Source organism: Macaca mulatta, chromosome 13 (genome assembly GCF_049350105.2).
Source record: "Macaca mulatta isolate MMU2019108-1 chromosome 13, T2T-MMU8v2.0, whole genome shotgun sequence".
NCBI lineage: Eukaryota > Metazoa > Chordata > Mammalia > Primates > Cercopithecidae > Macaca > Macaca mulatta.
This window is the reverse complement of record NC_133418.1, coordinates 24,153,938-24,171,836: the sequence shown is the minus strand read 5'-3', so window position 1 is coordinate 24,171,836 and position 17,899 is coordinate 24,153,938. Positions and strand designations below refer to the sequence as shown.

Sequence of the window (17,899 nt, the reverse complement as noted above, 5' to 3'; positions counted from 1 at the left end):
ATCTGTAGGATCACGCATCCAAGAGCTATCATTAGTGTATACCTCCATTGCACATGGGGTCCAGCCAAGTTACAGGCCGTAGAAGTGGTGGATAAGATAAATATGCCCAATAAGTATAATTGTTCTCTGTGTCAGCCCTTACTGAAGGAATACTCATGGCAGTGGTGATAATCGCTACCATACTTTCATTAAATTACTCATTGTGACTGGTTGTTCCCCTTTCCTCAGGTTTTTCCCACCATCTGTGACAGCTCCTTGATCTGTCCCCAGGTAGGTGGCTGTGTTCAACCGGTGTTGTTCGTGACAGTTGGGCTCCTCCTTAGTGTCAATCTTGACATGACTGTAACTGGGGCATCCTCGGGTTCTTCCCAGAATCTCTTCTTTGGCATCTGGCTCATGATTAGGTTTCAGGTGTCTTGATGGTATCCAAATCAGCTGCTGGTTTTGGCCTGGAGAAACACAAGCATAATCTCTACCTCATGTTATTATTTTACTTATTTCCCAACTTTTTGTTATCAGATATCTCCTCCAAACCAATTATTCTGCTTCTGTCTTTGCAGCTGGTTTATGTAGATGCTTTTCAGCTGCTGATAGCATCTGGCCTTTAGGCAGGCTCAAAAAATTTTAAGTCAATAATGCTAGATTCAATTGCATATGCGGGGTCCCATAGTCCCTGTTTCTCCCCTTTTGGTTTTGCAATGGCTGTTTCAGTGAGAGATTTACTCTTTCCACTATGCCTTGTCCTTGAGAATTATACGGGATACCAGTAATATGTTTAATATTCCATATAGAGAAAAAAGTAGCTAGAGCTTGGCTACTATAGCCTGGGGCGTTATCTGTTTTAACAGAAGCTGGAATGCCCATCACCACAAAACATTGCAAAAGGTGACATTTAACACAGGCAGGAGACTCTCCTGATTGGCATGTAGCCCAGACAAAGTGAGAAAAGGTGTCCACACATACACGTACATAAGCTAGTCTCCCACATGAGGAAACATGTGTGAGTGAAATTCATTTGCCAAAGAGAATTAGGGTATTAGGAAGGGTATTGTCCTCCTCCTGAAGTGATTTTTTCCCCCAAGCTCTAATGCACACTCCTCTAAGCTGCTCTATGGCATCATCCTGCATAACCACTTGTGCATCTAAACCAGTCCAGCCGTTAGCCGTTAGTCTGATGCCCAACCGTTAGTCTGCAGTTATATTAATTTGAGGTTGGGCCCAGGCATTGCGAATAGCCTGAATGGAAGCTTCATCTGCCCACCAAGTTTTAAATTGTAGGAACTGAGCAGGAGATAGACAAGCTCAGGTAAGAGTGTCCCAGTCAGGAGGAATCATCCAACTGGAGACAGCAACATTCTGTAACAGTCCCATTACAAAAGGAGAGCCTGGTCCATATTGATTAACAGCTTGTTTAAATTCTTTGAGTGATTTAAAAGGAAAAGGCTCAAATATAGCTATAATATTTCCCTGTTCATCTGGGAGTTGTATTCTAACAGGGAACTGTCAAGCCTCTATGTCACCCTCATGTCTAGCTTGCTGGATTCCTGCCTGAATAGAAATGAGAGCGATTGCTCAAGGCGCTGCTCAAACAGTCACTGGGGCAACTACTTTTCACCCAGTGTCCTCTGAAAAAGAAGGATCTGGAGGATCAGGCCAGTCTTTTTCTTCAAACTAATGAGGGGGTACAGAAGGGGAGGGATAAACCTCTCCTTCATTTGCCGTTTTAGCTTTAGCTTGCAAACAAACCTGCTCTGTCACCTCTTCTGTTACTTCATTATATTCTCCTTCTTCCTCATCATCAGTGTGAAAAGGTTCCAAGGTGGAAAGAACCAGAGCTGACACTTGACCCATTGTTACCCTGATGCTTCTGAGCTCCGCTTCTTACTCACCACAGGGATTGCTTAAGAGTAGTCAAGTGTCCTCCAGCATAGCTCCACATTCTCCAAACACCACTGTAGTGACTTCAACCTGGTTTCGAACCTCATGTATGGGCACCATGTGCTGGGACCAGCTTGGTCGTGGAGATGTTAACCCAGCAGCGCTAGAGGAATTAAAGACAAACACACAGAAATATAGAATGCAGAGTGGGAATCAAGGGGCTGGCAGCCTTTAGAGCTGAGAGCCAGGAACAGAGTTTTCCCACACATTTATTGACAGCAAGCCAATGATAAGTCTTGTTTCTATAGATATAGATTAGCTGAAGGCATTCCTTACAGGAAACAAAGGGATGGGCTTTTGCTAGTTATCTGCAGCAGGAACATGTCCTTAAAGCACAGAGCACTCATGCTATTGTTTGTGTTTAGGAATGTCTTAAGCAGTTTTCCACCCTTGGCGGGCCAGGTGTTTCTTGCCCTCATTCTGGTAAACCAACAACCTTCAGCATGGGCATCATAGCCATCACGAGCATGTCACAGTGCTGTAGATATTTTGTTTATGGCCAGTTTGGGGACCTGTTTATGGCCAGATTTGGGGGCCTCTTCCCAACACCAGTCCAATGTCAAACTCCTGGGATGATGCGATTCTCTGGACTTAGCCTCTCAAAGTGCTGGCGATTACGGGCATGAGCTACCACACACAGTCTTATACTATGTTTCATACATTGTCCTGATTTTTCTGTTTCATCTGAGTTAATGAAGTTTTCTTGCTATGAACCCAGACTTGCTGGTAAGACTTGAAAGCACATTCAAGTATGTTCTGGGACAAGCTGTGACTGGCAAAGGTTTGAGCCTTGTGGAAAGAGCAACCTTACTGACCCATCAGCTGTCAATTCCCCTTCACTACTATCACTTCTGGAAGCACATTTTCCAAAACCTCTTTTCTCTCTATGGTTTCTTTAGAAACCAGAGGCCCTCCCATGAGATTGGGAAGTCAGAGTGGTCGATTCATGTACACCTGAACTAAAGCATGTGGAGTTATGTGTGGACTGGAGAATCACCTGGAGACGTGCCGCAGGCAGCTGAGAGCATCAACACCCCCGCCCTGGTCTTCCCAGACAGGTCTGAGGATCATCACACAGGTACTCAGCACATACCACCAGGGGCAGGTGCACTCTGACTTCTGCAGGAGCATCTGAGAATCTCTTGTCTCTAGTGGCTGCTTCATGAATAACCTATCATAGGCTTCGAAAAGACTGTGGTTTAGACTCTAATTTAATCAACTTGAAGAATTTCTCCTTGAAATACCAAGAATAGCTTCTCTTTTGCTGTATGAATTCCAATTATCCCGTAACACAGACTCCTCAGGTGGACTTATGTCTCTTCCTTATTCAATCAGGACAAGCATTGTTCCATCTTTTCTGCTGGGGATGAGGACAAAAGAGGCTTAGGGTTCAGAGGAGCCTCCCTGACCCCGTCTTCAAAAGTCTCTCAATGACTTTCAAAACCTGATTTAATTTAAGAACTGCTCTTAGCAGATGGAGGCACCAGGAGGAGCATCTGGGGTGGCTCAGCCTCACACATCTGCTTCCTTGGGGGTTTATGTTATGACTTGTAACACTGTGGGAGGGGTACCATAACTATGCTGACAGTAATAAGTTGCAACATCTTCAGGCTGCAGGCTGCTGATGGTGAGAGTGAAATCTGTCCCAGATCCACTGCCGCTGAACCTTGATGGGACCCCACTTTGCAAAGTGGATGCAGCATAGATCAGGAGCTTAGGGGCTTTCCCTGGTTTCTGCTGATACCAATGTAAATAGTTGTTAACGTTCTCACTTGCCCTGCAAGTGATGGTGACTCTGTCTCCTACAGATGCAGACAGGGAGGATGGAGACTGGGTCATCTGGATGTCACATCTGGCGCCTAAGATTAGAAACATAAAAACAAATATTCTTAATATTAATCATGTTACCAGAGGACTTCCCTGAAGTTCCAGCTAGTACTGAGCACACTGACTGAGTAAATTCCCAGTGTTCTCCTTCCTTACCTGGGAGCCAGAGCAGCAGGAGCCCTAGGAGCTGAGCAGAGGCCCTCATGTCCATGCTGTGTCCTGACTGAGACTGACTCCTGCACAGGGTGTGACCAGCCTATTAAAAAGTCTTCAGGGCAGGAGGCTGTGCTCTGGGAACATGCAAATCAGCAGGGGATGGGGCAGACTGGGCACAGCTGCAGGGCTGGAAGATCTCAGTAACTCAGCACTGGGGCAATGTCCCCAGGGTCCCAGGTCATACCAGGGCAGCATAGATTTGCCAGGAGATAATGTATTTCTCTCTAGGGCCACTGTCATGACAAGATATATTTTAAGGGAAAAAAAATCAAACTTTAATACAAACCTAAGGACTACATGGAATAATATATTTTATACTTGTATTGGGAGTGTACAGGAGAGTAAAACCATTTGTAAGGAACATCTAATAAAGTCTTAGAGGGTGGATCTATTAGGTCTTCAAGTTACTTAAATGGATGTAGAGAGTAACAATCCCTTTTGCTATACTAACACCTCCATGATTGTCACACGGTTCCCATGGTTTCATGTGAGAGAAATAGTCTTTATCAGAAGTATATTTAATACACTCCAAAGTATTTGTAGTGACCTTAAACATTCGTTATTACCAGTATATTTTCAAGCAATTCCCTTCAGAAGCACCATAATGATGCCGTGATTCCTCGGTGCCTGTGCCACTTCCAGAACTATAGGTCTCTTTACTACCCAGGGTCTCAATGGGCAGCAGCTTCGTCTTGGTTTGCAGCTCCTCTTATTCTACACATTTTTCTGCACTTGGGTATTATTTCCCACAGATCATCAGTATGAAGGGTTGTCTAGTAATGCTAGATCTGTTTACTTCAGGAAACATCTCTGTTTCTTCCTCCAACTGTTGAAACCTGAATCAGGATAAACTTGAAACTCCGGGCCAATCTAGACCCCCACATCAACTGCCTCCAAAGAAAGAAGACCAAGGTAATGCATCTTGCTTAATGCCCTGATCTGCCTTTTCCACCAGAGTGTTCGTGAGTGTTCAGGTACAGTTCTCGAAAAACTTGGCTCTCTGGAAAGCAGGGGAAGGACAGGCCCTGGGGAAAAGCCAGGTCAATGAACACTTTCACTTCTGTGAGGGTGGCAGCTACTCAGTGCATGTCCCTGCCCTGCACCATCAATGCCACTTTTCTCTTTGACTCTGTAGCAGTGAGTGGGGACAGCATCCTGACTCAGATGCCAACCTCTTTGCTCCACATCCAGGAAAGAGAGTCTCCATCTCCTGCCAAGCCACCGCCTTTGTACATGGAGAAATGCTTTGAATCTGGATAAAACTTGGTAACAGATTTAAACCCTTATACCTCACATGTCTGCCTCTGCCCAGGTATTCCAGCCTGGTTGTGCAGCAAGGGAAGTGGAATCAACTACATCGACATGAGAAGACTAGAGCCTGGAGAGTCCAGGGAGGATTACTCATGCATCACTGAGGGTGGCCAGACTGCAGTGGTATAGCTGGTACATAGATTTCCTACTGCTTTCCAGAGGCCTGAATTTCAAGGAAAGTTACTGGTAAACTGTTTGCTAAGATTTAGGTTCAGAGAGATGCAGTTCCGGATTGCAATACACAATTTTGTGTGTGTGTAGGGGGGTGAATATAGCTGTCACTCTTGCTACCCTTTCCCTTTTCTGTTCAGTATATTTCTGCTGACCCCCCATGGCCATATCTTTTCCTCACTGCTCTATCTGAAGCTGGAGAAGGCAACCCTGACTGCACACAAGGCCTATCACAGCACCTGGAATGAGCATCCTCTAGGAAAGCCCTCAATAAGTGAGGACAGGGGAGGTGTATACATACCCCAGCTCCCTCCCTTCTGAGGTGGAATAATACTGAGACATTTTCCCATGTTTCCACGTGGACTTGAGCTCCATTCATGCTCAGTGGTAGCTTCTTGCTGAGGACACTTTTGTTATCACTACTCTCTTTCCTTTCTCACTGCCTTGTTTCCTCCCAGTGTTTCCTGTGCATTGTAAATATGCTGCCGGCATGGGCATCATTGTCCCTGAAAGATCCAACCTAAGATAGTGTACAAACTTTCGTTTTTGGACAGTAGATTCTGAATATTTGCCAATTTTCTTTTTCATGCATAGGGATATTCAGAAAATTTAGGAAACACCTGAATTATCTGGGAAAGACAGCATCATCACAAGGGTCTTTATAATAGGGACAAGTGGGGGTAACAGTCAGAGAGAAATGGAGACAATGGAGAGAGATGCTTCAGTGATGGAGAAAGGGGCCAGGCAGCCTGGAACATGGGGCTGTCTTTGAAGATGAAAAACTGAGAATCAGATTCTCTCCCCTGGAGCTTCCAGAAGGAATATAGCACTACTGGTACCTTGATTTTAAATCAGGGAGACTTCTCACCGCCAGAACTGTATGATAATAAATTTGTGTTGTGTGAAGCCAGTAAGATTCTGGTAACTTGTTATAGCAGGTGTAGGAAAGTAACACAAGGGTCAGGGGTGTCTTTTACATCCTTAAGGGCATGGCCACCATCTGTTCTTCCAAATAATTTTATCTTGTCATTTTGTAGTGTCAATTTTAACAAGACACACAAAATTTCACTGTGAAGATGGCTAGCAGAATCCTTGTAATGTGTAAATGCTCTTGGATAAATCCTTTGATTGACTCTCGTACTCTCTGGATATGTGATTGTTAACTCTTGTATGGTCTGGATATGAGAAAAGTAGGGGAATATTTGTCTATTTGTTTTCATATTAGGAAGAGAAATCAGATTTACAGGACACAATTTGAGGGGGAAGGACAGGGTCAGAGAGATGAGGATGGTAGACAAGATGCAAAGTGTTCAGGGCAATGCAAGGTATTGCTTTGCCCCTGCCCTCAAATATTAAAGAAAGACATTTAATATTTGTAAAGACTTTGAGGAACTTTTGCTTTGTAGACAAAACTGCGTAAGGGCCTGAGTTTATAATTGGGCTAATCACGGCAAGGTGCAGAGGTAGCAGGGAGCTTGTTCTGAGAATTTCACACCACCCTTCTGGCTTTGTCTCCTCTCCGAATTTAAAGGCCATTCAATCCTCTGTGAAACAAACGTGGCCACGTGGAAGCAACATATTTAAGGTTATGCAGACGATGGTTCCAAGCTCAGTCCTGAAAATTGCTGACCATGTGTCTTTGGGCAAACCACGTCTGTTGAAGTGTTTCAACTCTGGGCTCTGATGAATAGTTTACTTGTCTGAAATGTATCATCAAGGGTGTCAAGGGCTGTCCTGAGGGTTTCTCTAGTTGATACACCAGGAAATGTACTTGTACATATATATATATGAAAAGACTACTTAGGGCTCCTTGAGTATCTTAGAATGAAGATTCTAGATAAGATACTACTAGTCAGATGTCATTTATTATTATTATTATTATTATTATTATACTTTAAGATTTAGTGTACAAGTGCCCAGCTTGCAGATTTGTTACATAGGTGTACATGTGCTGTGTGGGTTTGCTGTACCCATCAACTCATCATTTACATAAGGCATCTGTGGTCAATTTTAGAGTAAGTGCGATGTGCTGCTGAGAAATAAGTATATTCTGTTGATTTGGGGTGGAGAGTTCTGTATATGTCTATTAGGTCCACTTGGTCCAGAGCTGAGTTCAAGTCCTGGTTTGGTGTATTTATTTACTTTTTTTTTTGAGGCAGAATCTTGCTCTCTTGCCCAGGCCTGAGTGCAGTGGTGGGGTCTCGGCTCACTGCAACCTCCACCTCCCGAGTTTAAGGGATTCTCTTATCTCAGTCTCCTGAGTAGCTTGGACTACAGGCACGTGCCACCACGTCCAGCTAATTTTTTGTATTTTTCAGTAGAGACGGGGTTTCATCGTGTTAGCCAGGATGATCTCAATCTCCTGACCTCGTGATTCGCCCACCTTGGCCTCCCAAAGTGCTGGGATTACAGGCGTGAGCCACCAAGCCCAGCCTCAGATGTCATTTTCAACTAAGAATTGCCATTATTTATTCTGTAACTAACAGATGCCCTGTATACACTGTGGGATTTCCTGTACAACGTTTCCATCATAAAAATCTTCTTCTAAACAATCATGTGTAACATTAGAGAATTGAAGGTGGAGACTACAAATCATCATAGTAACTTGAGGCTGGATTTATCCTAAGCCCCATTTTTATTAAAATTCTTGGGCTGTTATAACAAATTACTACAACTTTGGTGGCTTAAAACAACAGAAATATATTCTCCTATAGTTCTGGAGGCCACAAGTCCAGCACTAGTTTCAGGAGTCGAGAGCAGGCTGTCATCGGACCAAGCTTCTTCAGGGACTCCAGCAGGGGAGTCCACTTTTTGGCTTCTTCCAGCTTTTGTTTGCTTCAGCTTTCTTTGGCTTGAGTCCACATCACTTCAAACTCTGTCACTGTCTTCAAATTGCCTTCTCTTCTGCAGGCTTAGTTAAAATGTCTGTCTATGTCTATCTTATAAGGACAAACAATCATGATGTCCTTATAAGATAGAGATAGACATTTCACAAAGACAGGCCCATTTAGGGCCCACCTGGTCAATACAGGATAATCTGTCCATTTCATAATCCTTAATTTATATGTTCAAAGGCCCTTTTCCTATATAAGGTGTATGTATAGGCTTCATGGAATAGAACCTGATCATTGGAGCGTCATACTCAGCAATAAACCATTAAAGAACGTACTGTCAGTGTGGGTACTATACATACATCACCACCCTTCTCTCTCTTGCCTCCTTTCCTTGTCTCTCCTCTTTGTGATTATAAACCTCCTCACTGTCCTAAGTGTATCCAGTACTACCTATGTCCAGGTTAGAGCGGCACACATGGAAGCTCTTGCTGTGGTTTTGCTTAGAGACCTGCTCTATCCCTCATTATCATTCAGAAGGAAGGACACAGCCAAAGACAGCCCTCAGCCATCCGGGGAGAAGCTGTCTTTACAGGGGACAGTCACGAACTATCATTCTCTGAACCTTTGCTTGTCTTCAGATGCCTGTGGTCCTCAGCCCACAGTGAGGGTCTGTGTGGCCCTTGACTCAAGTAGGATCCAACAGAATCCTTATCAGAATATCTGATTCACAGAAGGCAGCGAGTGTAAGGTAGGAGATCATCAGGACTTGTATTCCGAGCACCGATCACACCAGTCATGACATCACTGACCAGAAGAGGATCTGGACAAAACAGGATGCACTACAGAAACTGGCCCAAACCAGCTAGAACCAAGATGGTGACAAAAACGACCTCTAGTGGTTAGAGAGCATGAGTGGGTCTTCCCTCAGGCGCTCCCGTCAGAAAGAGTGGCTGCCATGGCTCAGTGGTGGGTGGTCATAGTATGAAACCCCTCCATGGTCTTTTCACAGCCCCCTCTGACTGCAGTGATGTGGGATTTCTCTGTCCAACGTTCATGGCTCAGGCAGCTTCTGGGACTCTGTTCATAATGGGAGGTCATGAAGGTAGTTAGGCTGCTGAAGGCCAGAGTGACATCTGTCCAGACTCACCTGCTTGACCCAGGCAGGCATCGTGTCCAGGGGGCAGTGGGAGCCAGCAGGAGATCAGTGTCAGTCCTTATTTCACACGGAGCTAGGCTAGGACACTGTTATTACCCTGACTGGCCCTGCTGGTGAGAGTGACCCTGTCTCCTGGAACACAGGGAGGGCCTGGAGATGAGCACCACGCAATATCCCAACTGTCATGTAAGTGGGGAACAAATATGAACATTCCTAAATATTAATTCTAATACTTCATTCTGTTTGATTAAATTCTGTTGAGAAATCAAAATGGGCTAAAAACTTCATCTTCAAGGAAACATTCATGTTTAATGCACAGGAAATGAAGTTGAAGCCTGAGTCCTCTCTCCTCACCAGAGAGTCGGAAAAGCAGGAGGAAGAGGAGCAAAGCTGGGTCCCCATGTCCATGAGGGCTTCCTGAGGCTGCTCCTGTTCACAGAGGGTGGGGAAGGTGGATGAATCAGCTTGTGCTGCCACATCAAAAAAGCTGGACTGGACGGTGTAAACCACAGCATTTAATTTTCAATTAAATTAAATGTCTGGTGCCTGGAATATCCCAAATGGATGTTAAGCAGGGTTTGTTTTCAGGTAAAGACTTTCTTCCTGGTTTGCAGATGCCACCTTCTTTCTCACCATGCCTTCACACAGCCTTTCCATAGAGGGGAAGGCAGTTAGAGAGAGTGAAGAAAAAGGAGAGGTCTCTGGATCTTATAAAATCACAAATCCTACTGGATCAGGGACTCCCCTCTTATGACCTCAATTACATCTTTCCAGGTCCTAAATTCTACAGTCACATTGAAAATTAGGGTTTCAATATGAATCTGAGGACACAATTCAGTCCATAGCAGGTGGGACAAGGCCAAGGCCGTTAATCCAGCCTCAGGGCACGGGGCAGGTTCCCACAACTCAGTACACGAGTGGTTCCTCCCAGGTGCCCCGGTCACGGGAAAGATTTGACTCTAAATTTAGGACTCCCTGTTGATAATGGGACACTAGCATTTCTACTTTCCCAGGGCTCCTAACACCGTGGAGCTGTCTTCTGTTTATTGTGGAGCATGTTTGCCATCTTCAGGCAGGTCTCTGACATAGCAACTTATAGGACATATGATTGTGTGATTGGGAAAATTAATTATTGATTAATTAATCATAAGTAACAAATTAAACAATACATTGAATCAGAAAAAAAGGAGGGCCAAAGGAAGAGCTTAAAAGGAGTCTGAGTATCTTAAAAAGACATATTCCTTTCAAACAACAACAGTTAGAGTCACAGATTTTTTCAACAAATAACTTTTTAGCAGCAATTATGAATTGTGAATGACAGCATCAAATAGGCTGCCATCTATATAAGTTTATAGTCAAAAAATATTTTCAAGAATCATGTAAACACATTTTCAGATTAAAACAAGCAACGAATGTGGGTTTATCAGCAGATCCACTCAATGGAAAATTTCTCAAATGTGTGATTGAGTCAAAAGAACATTTGTCCCTGATGGAAAGCTCCAGGTTTTTTTGTTTCTGTTTTTGTTTTTAGTCTTTAGAAGAAAACAGGTTTCTCTCCACTCTGTTCCACCTCATGCTGCTGAGGATGGCCGGGCAGTCAGTCACGGTGAGGAAGGAGGAAGGCTGTGTTCTGAGGGTGGTTGTGCCTCCTGCCCACCCGAGTGACCTCATGGAGCAGAGCCACCGACACCGCCAAGGTCACCTGCCTGCCTCTGCACTGCCATGGCACAGACACAGAAACCTTGTCACATTTAGTTCACCGTATTAAGAGGCTTCTATGTAATAAATTTGATTATGCTTGGATTCTCCTTGTATCTCTTCCCTTTCAGTTTTTTTGGATCATTTACTTTTCACTATTTTGCCTTGAGAATATACGCCTTTGGGATAGCAGCAGCATGTATGTTGTACATTTGTTTGCTTTCACTAAAATATAACTAACTACCTTGAATGGGTTTTTATTGTTTCTCCTTTCTCACAGAAAAGCAGAAACTCAAGGTGACTAGGTGCTGTCAATCACAGGGGGGCTAAAGGTGACGATAGTATTCCTTACCCTGTGCTCTTGCGACTTACATTTTATTTTCTTTTACTGCATTCTGTAATAAAATATAGGCTCAATGATGCATTAATTAGTATTTTTCAATAACATAGTGAGTGATTTATGTTTTTCAATTTGAAGGCTCTGGTCTAATAAATGTCTATATACATGTTGCCATGCAACTTTTAAACCTAACAGAAATGACACATTGGAATTTTAATTGCACTTCCTATGGAATCTGTTATCTTGAAATAAATAATCTCAAGTATTATTTAAGCCCTTAGCCTGCATCAGGATCTTGTTCTATTGATTCAATCAGTCTTTTGTGTCTCTACACCATGTTACCACATGTGACAGGCATCACTCATTATTCAGGTTCATGGAAATCTATTTGGCAGAAAAATCAGATCATGGATGCAGATTAGTGGTAGCACAAGCGGTAACACATGTTAGAAATGACTGGTTTGGGGATAGTTTTCTACATGATAACACTTGGTCATATTGCGAAATTGCTATGTTCCCACTTCCCAAACTTTCTCTCTCCTTCACCAGTCGTGTGAAACTGCCCTCTAGCATTATGATGGAGAAAGCACTACTGCATTTTTAACAGAAAGGATTTCTGTTAGGTTTAAAAGTTACATGGCAAAATGTATATAGATATTTATCAGACTGTAGCCCTCAAATTAAGGAAGCATATAAATTTAGAGCGCTATTGTCAATGGAATCTACTAAGAGCATAATTTTTCTATGCATTTACAACTGAAATAGAGGATTCAGATTTATTTTCAGGAAGAATGTCATATAAAAATAATGCATTTATTCATTCTTAGAATCATTTTCTTATGACAACAGAGCACTAAATATTTTCTCTTTAAAAGGCTATGTCTGTAAAATATTTTTAAAATTCTAAGATTTGAGAAGGAAATAAAATCTCATTTAATTCTGCATTGTTCCTGTGGCACATTACGTAAACTTTATGTTCTCCATCTGAATTATTTTGTTTATTTTCAAAGCCCACTTTTGGAATTGCAAGAATTCTATGCCAGAGTCCTCAGCAGCAAACTCTGCCCTGTATTCTCCAACAGCGTACTCCTCTGCAGACACAGACCCTGCTGACCTACTCGCCAGACAAGCAGTGCATGTGAGCAGCTGGGACACCCAAGAAGAAGGTTTCTGTTCAGTACTGTACTACTGTGGAAGGAAACTATAGGACTTCCATGCAGTAATAAACCCCAACATCCTCAGCCTCCACTCTCCTGATTTTCAGTGTGAAATCAGTCCTGGAATCACTGTCACTGAACCTGTCTGAAACTCCAGAGGCCCGGTTTGAAACAAAATAGATCAGGAGCTGTGGAGATTCGCCTAGCGTCTGCAGGAATCAATACAAATAGGAGTATCCATCATTGGGCAAGAGGCTCTGACTAGACCTGCAGGAGATGGGGGCTGTTTCTCCAGCGGAGACAGGCCAGGAGAGTGGAGTCTTGGTCATCACAATATCCCCACTTGGTCCTGAAATAATAACAGAAAAGTGCAAAGTTTATATAGACATGTTATGAGCAACTTTCATGATTTCCCTATGATTTACAGTTATATGTATTTTCAAGTTTTGACTTATATAATGAAAAACAGACTTTCTAAAATGAACCCATTATTTACCAGCCAGCGGGGAACTCCCCAGCTAACTGCCTGAGCCCAATTTACTCCACACGCTGTGGACACATTCGCTCTTTATTTTCAAGATCTTAATCAGAGCAGAGGTCATTGTTCCTTGGAGGTGAATCCTGTTTATTCTTAAGACCAAAATATGGATTTTCTTTCCTGGAGCATAGATCATGTGGCTCTAACACATGGTTGAAATAAATATGGAAAACCGTGGAGCCCCCAGAACTCACCTTTCAGCCCCCTTTTCCCAACTCATTTCACTTCTGTCTCTACCAGGGAGCCAGAGCATTAGCCACCCCAGGAGCTGAGCAGGGAGCCTCACTGTAAGAAGGTGAACTGAGGAGTCACGATCAGTCAAGGCAAGGTTAGACCTGAGCTTTTATCTAAGACTCACAAGGGAAGGTTCTCCCTAGAGGACAATATGCAAATCACCTGGTGGGGGCAGCAGTGTGGAAAGGGTCTATGGTGTAGAGGGTATACCTCTACTGTGAACAATGTGACATAAAATGTTCAATGGAGCAAAACAAACATAGTTCAAGTCAAGTATGCCTGTAGCAGGTGAGGACAGGACACACTAGGATCTCCTCCCAGTGACGTGACTGAGCAACCCTGCAGCTATGAGGACAGCAGGAAACTTTAGAGGCTGCTCCAGGGATGATGTGGCAGCCAACACTGGAGGGTCTGTGGGACTTGTGCACCCAAAGTAGTTAGGAAGGAAGAGGCTCTGGAAGGTGCCCTGGAGAGATCTGGCCCCTGTTCACACAGAAGAAGAACATGTACCTGTGACTGAGGCCTCATGTCCTCTTCCTCAAAGACTTTCTAGGCAACTGCCTGAGCCCACCTGATTCTACCTGCTGTGGACACATTCCCTGGCACCACAACCTCTCCTTCTGCACTGAGAGGCTGAGCTTCCTTGGGAGAGTTGTGTTTGGGGCCATCACAATGCGCAGGGGCCCAAGGAGTGTCCTGCTCACAGGAGGATGTGCAGCATCTCAAGGCTCCAAAGTAGTGTTTGTGATGGTGAAATCCCTAGAATTTTAGTTAGATGTGAGTCCCCACTTGTGAATACCTTCTACAGACATGTCATTCTTTATTTTGCAAACTATTTTCTATAAACCGACTTTTCTTTGTTTTGGTACTTTTCGGTTAAGACTGTAATTTTAATTATGCTACCTTTAGTCTCCACACTAATGATTGTGGGAGTGAAATCAATAGATTTTGGATTGGTTATGTGTTCTCACTCATGAATGGAAAAGTAAAGACTTGTCATTCTTTGTATGTGTGACAAATTCTTTGCTATATTCCACTCTTTCTTTCTTTCTTTCCTTCTTTCTTTCTTTCTTTCTTTCTTTCTTTCTTTCTTTCTTTCTTTCTTTCTTTCTTTCTTTCTTTTTCTTTCTTTCTTGATATTTCCGTTTAGAAATACAATTTTAGTCTGCACGTGGTGGCTCACGGCTGTAATCCCAGCACTCTGGGAGGTCGAGGCGGGTGGATCTTGAGGTCAGGAGATTGAGACCATCCTGGCTAGCACAGTGAAACCCCGTCTCTACCAAAAATACAAAAACATTAGCCGGGCGTGGTGGCGGGCGCCTGTAATCCCATCTACTGGGGAGGCTGAGACAGGAGAATGGCATGAACCTGGGAGTCAGAGCTTGCAGTGAGCTGATATCGCACCACTGCATTCCAACCTGGGTGAAAAAGTGAGACTCCCTCTCAAAAAAAAATAATAATAATAATAAAATTTTAAATTCCCTCACCATGGGATCCATCATCTTAGAATAGACAATCATTTCTGATGTGATTCAATTTTTTAACCAGTAAAAAGATATTTTGTCCTTTTAATACAAACATTTCTTTAAGCATATCACCTCATGACAGGTAACTGACATGCCCATGAATAATTCATAAATATTTTTGGAGCATTAATTTAACTGAATATATATAAATCATACATTTTTCTATGCCATTACCACTAGAATATACACATCAAATTTATTTTAGGTAATGATCACATTGTGTAAAAATAATATATTTACTTACTTCAAATCCTTTTATTGTTTGTTTATGACCACTTAATATCAAAGTTGTCATTTATCAAAACCTGCTGGATTACATCCTGCTGGGCCTTCTGCTCAGCATGTCAGTGGTTGTGACAACTCCCAGACCCAAACAGTGGTCTCTGCTAGACCTCCTCTAAGGATAGAATAAGTTTCAGAAGTTCTGCCTGGCTGCTGTGATTTGACTAGAACTGAGTGACATGACCTCAGATCTCTTTGCACAGGGACTTCACTAAACCTTTGGTGATTACCAAACTAAATGCTTACTCATGACATTACTTTCCTGTGAGACTCCCAGCGGCACAGGCTCTACCCAGGAAGCCAGGCAGCAGTGCCTTCAACTCTGTGGTTCTTCACAAGAAACATTTGGCCTCTTTTTGGATCCACATCACCAACTGCCATGGCCACCACCAGCCACATCCCCACCCACCATAAGCCAAGGGCAGTTTAATTGAACAATAGTTGATCCCTCCTGTGTTCTCTTCATGCACACATTCCTGCAGTCTGCCCAATCTTGAATTCTGAACTTTGGATAATAAAATAGTTTACATCATCCTGTATTTCTTCAGTGATCCATGGAAAATACTACATCTTTGCTACACTGCATCTTCCAGCATATGCATTTTATTTTTAAAACCAGCTTTCAAATTTTCAAGAACTCCCTTTTCTATCAGCAAGAGGTAGCTGTAATCAAAGATTTTAGTATTAGGAACTTGCGTCTGCTTTGAAATTACAAAGTCTATTTGACACTCACAACGAAGATGTTACTGATTGTCCTCAACCAGCTCCCCCTGAGGAGAACTAGTGAAGAATCCTGTCTCTACTCTCTCACGGAGTGGAAAAGAATGGCAAATAGAAGAAGCAGGAATTTAAAAGGTGGGAAAATCCCAATTTTACATATAACCAAATATTTTCTTTAAAAGGTACCCAAAACTGTTAAACCCTAAGAGGGACTCAACATGTTTTGCCAGAAATGATCAATTGTCTGGCTGTTTTGCTCAAATTTAAACAAATGTAGGCAAGGAAGGAGGATTCAGATGAGCTTCCATTCTCCTTTCCCTATCTTCCTGATTTTTTACTCACAGAGCCCTAGAACCTCCTCATTCTCCTGTTGCTTATGAGAGTAAAGGCTGTGGCAAGTGACAGGAACATAAACAGGGGTGCTGACCTGGTGCAATGGTTCACACCGGTACTCCCAGCGCGTTGGGAGACCAAGTCAGGTGGGTGTTTTGAGCCCATAAGCCTGAGAACAGACTGGACAACATAGTGAAGCACCGACTCTACAAAAAAAAAAAAAAGAAAGAAAAAAGAAAAATTAGCCATGCTTAGTGGTATGCACCTGTCGTCCCAGGCAGAGTCCTCAGCAACAAACTCTGCCCTGAATTCTCCAACAGCCTCATCTCCTGCAGATTCAGAGACTCTGCTGAGCTGCTCTCCAGAAAAGTACTGCATGTGAGCAACTGGGACACCCCAGCGGGGAGGTTTCTTTTCCAGGCTGTACCACTGTGGAAATAAACTCTATACATTGCATGCAGTAATAAACCCCAACATCATCAGCCTCCACCCTGCTGATTTTCAGTGTGAAATCACTGCCTGATCCACTGCCACTGAACCTGTCTGGGACTCCAGAGGCCCGGCTTGAAACAAAATAGATTAGGGGCTGTGGAGGCTGGCCTGGCTTCTGCAGGTACCAATCCAAATAGGTGTATCCATCATCACTATTCAAGAAGCTCTGACTAGACCTGCAGGAGATGGAGGCCGGCTCTCCAGGGGTGATGGGCAGGGAGAGTGGAGTCTGGGTCATCACAATATCCCCACTGGATCCTGAAATAATAACAGAGAAGTGCAAGGTTATATACACACATTTTGAGCAATTTTCATGATTTCCCTTAAGATATTGATTTACAGTTATTTTTTTTCAAGTTTTGATTTATATCATGAAAGGTAGACTTTCTAAAATGAACCCATTCTTACTAACCAGGAGGGAACTCTTTATTTTCAAGATCTTAATCAGAGCACTTGTACTTGTTCCTGGGAGGTGATTCCTGACTATTCCTGAGAAAAATAAATGAATTCTCGATCATGGAGCATACACTATGTGCCTGTGACACACGGTTGAAATAAGTATAGGAAGCTGTGGAGCCCCCAGATCTCACCCTCCCACCCCGTTCTATCACCTCATTTTAATCCTCTCCTTACCAGGGACCCAGAGCACCAGGAGCCCCAGGAGCTGATCAGGGAGCCTCATTGTGAGAAGGTGACCTGAGGAGTCCTGACCAGTCAAGGTAAGGTTAGAGCTGAGCGTTTATCTCAAAATCAAAAGGGAAAGTCCTTCCTAGAGGGCAATATGCAAATCACCTGGTGGGTGCAGTGGTGTGGAAAAGGTTGATGGGGCAGGGGGAATGTCTCTTCTGTGAACAATGTGACATAAAATGTTTGTTGGAATAAAACAAACATTGTTCATGTCAAGTTTGCCTGTGGTCAAGGGAAGAAGTCTCTGACTGTGAAAGTTGAGACCTTGGGCAGGGACACATTGTGCAGTGCATGCCACTCTGAGAAAGCATGAGGACCCTGACAATGTGGAAATGTGTTTCCGGGATGCATCTCTGGGAGGTGAATGCCATCCTGCATGACTCCCTCCAGCCAATCTAAAGAAGAAAACAGCCCCATTCCCACAAGCACAGATGGGCAG

The 17,899-nt window shown here is 43.4% G+C and overlaps 1 gene segment (V, D, J or C); it reads right to left on the bottom strand.

Moving 5' to 3' along the window:
* Positions 1-3,459: 3,459 nt before the first annotated feature.
* Positions 3,460-4,064, bottom strand: LOC144333715 (immunoglobulin kappa variable 1-39-like). The segment is given in 2 exon segments: positions 3,460-3,797; positions 3,922-4,064. Coding segments are annotated over 2 exon segments (378 nt in total).
* Between the last annotated feature and the right edge of the window lie 13,835 nt (positions 4,065-17,899).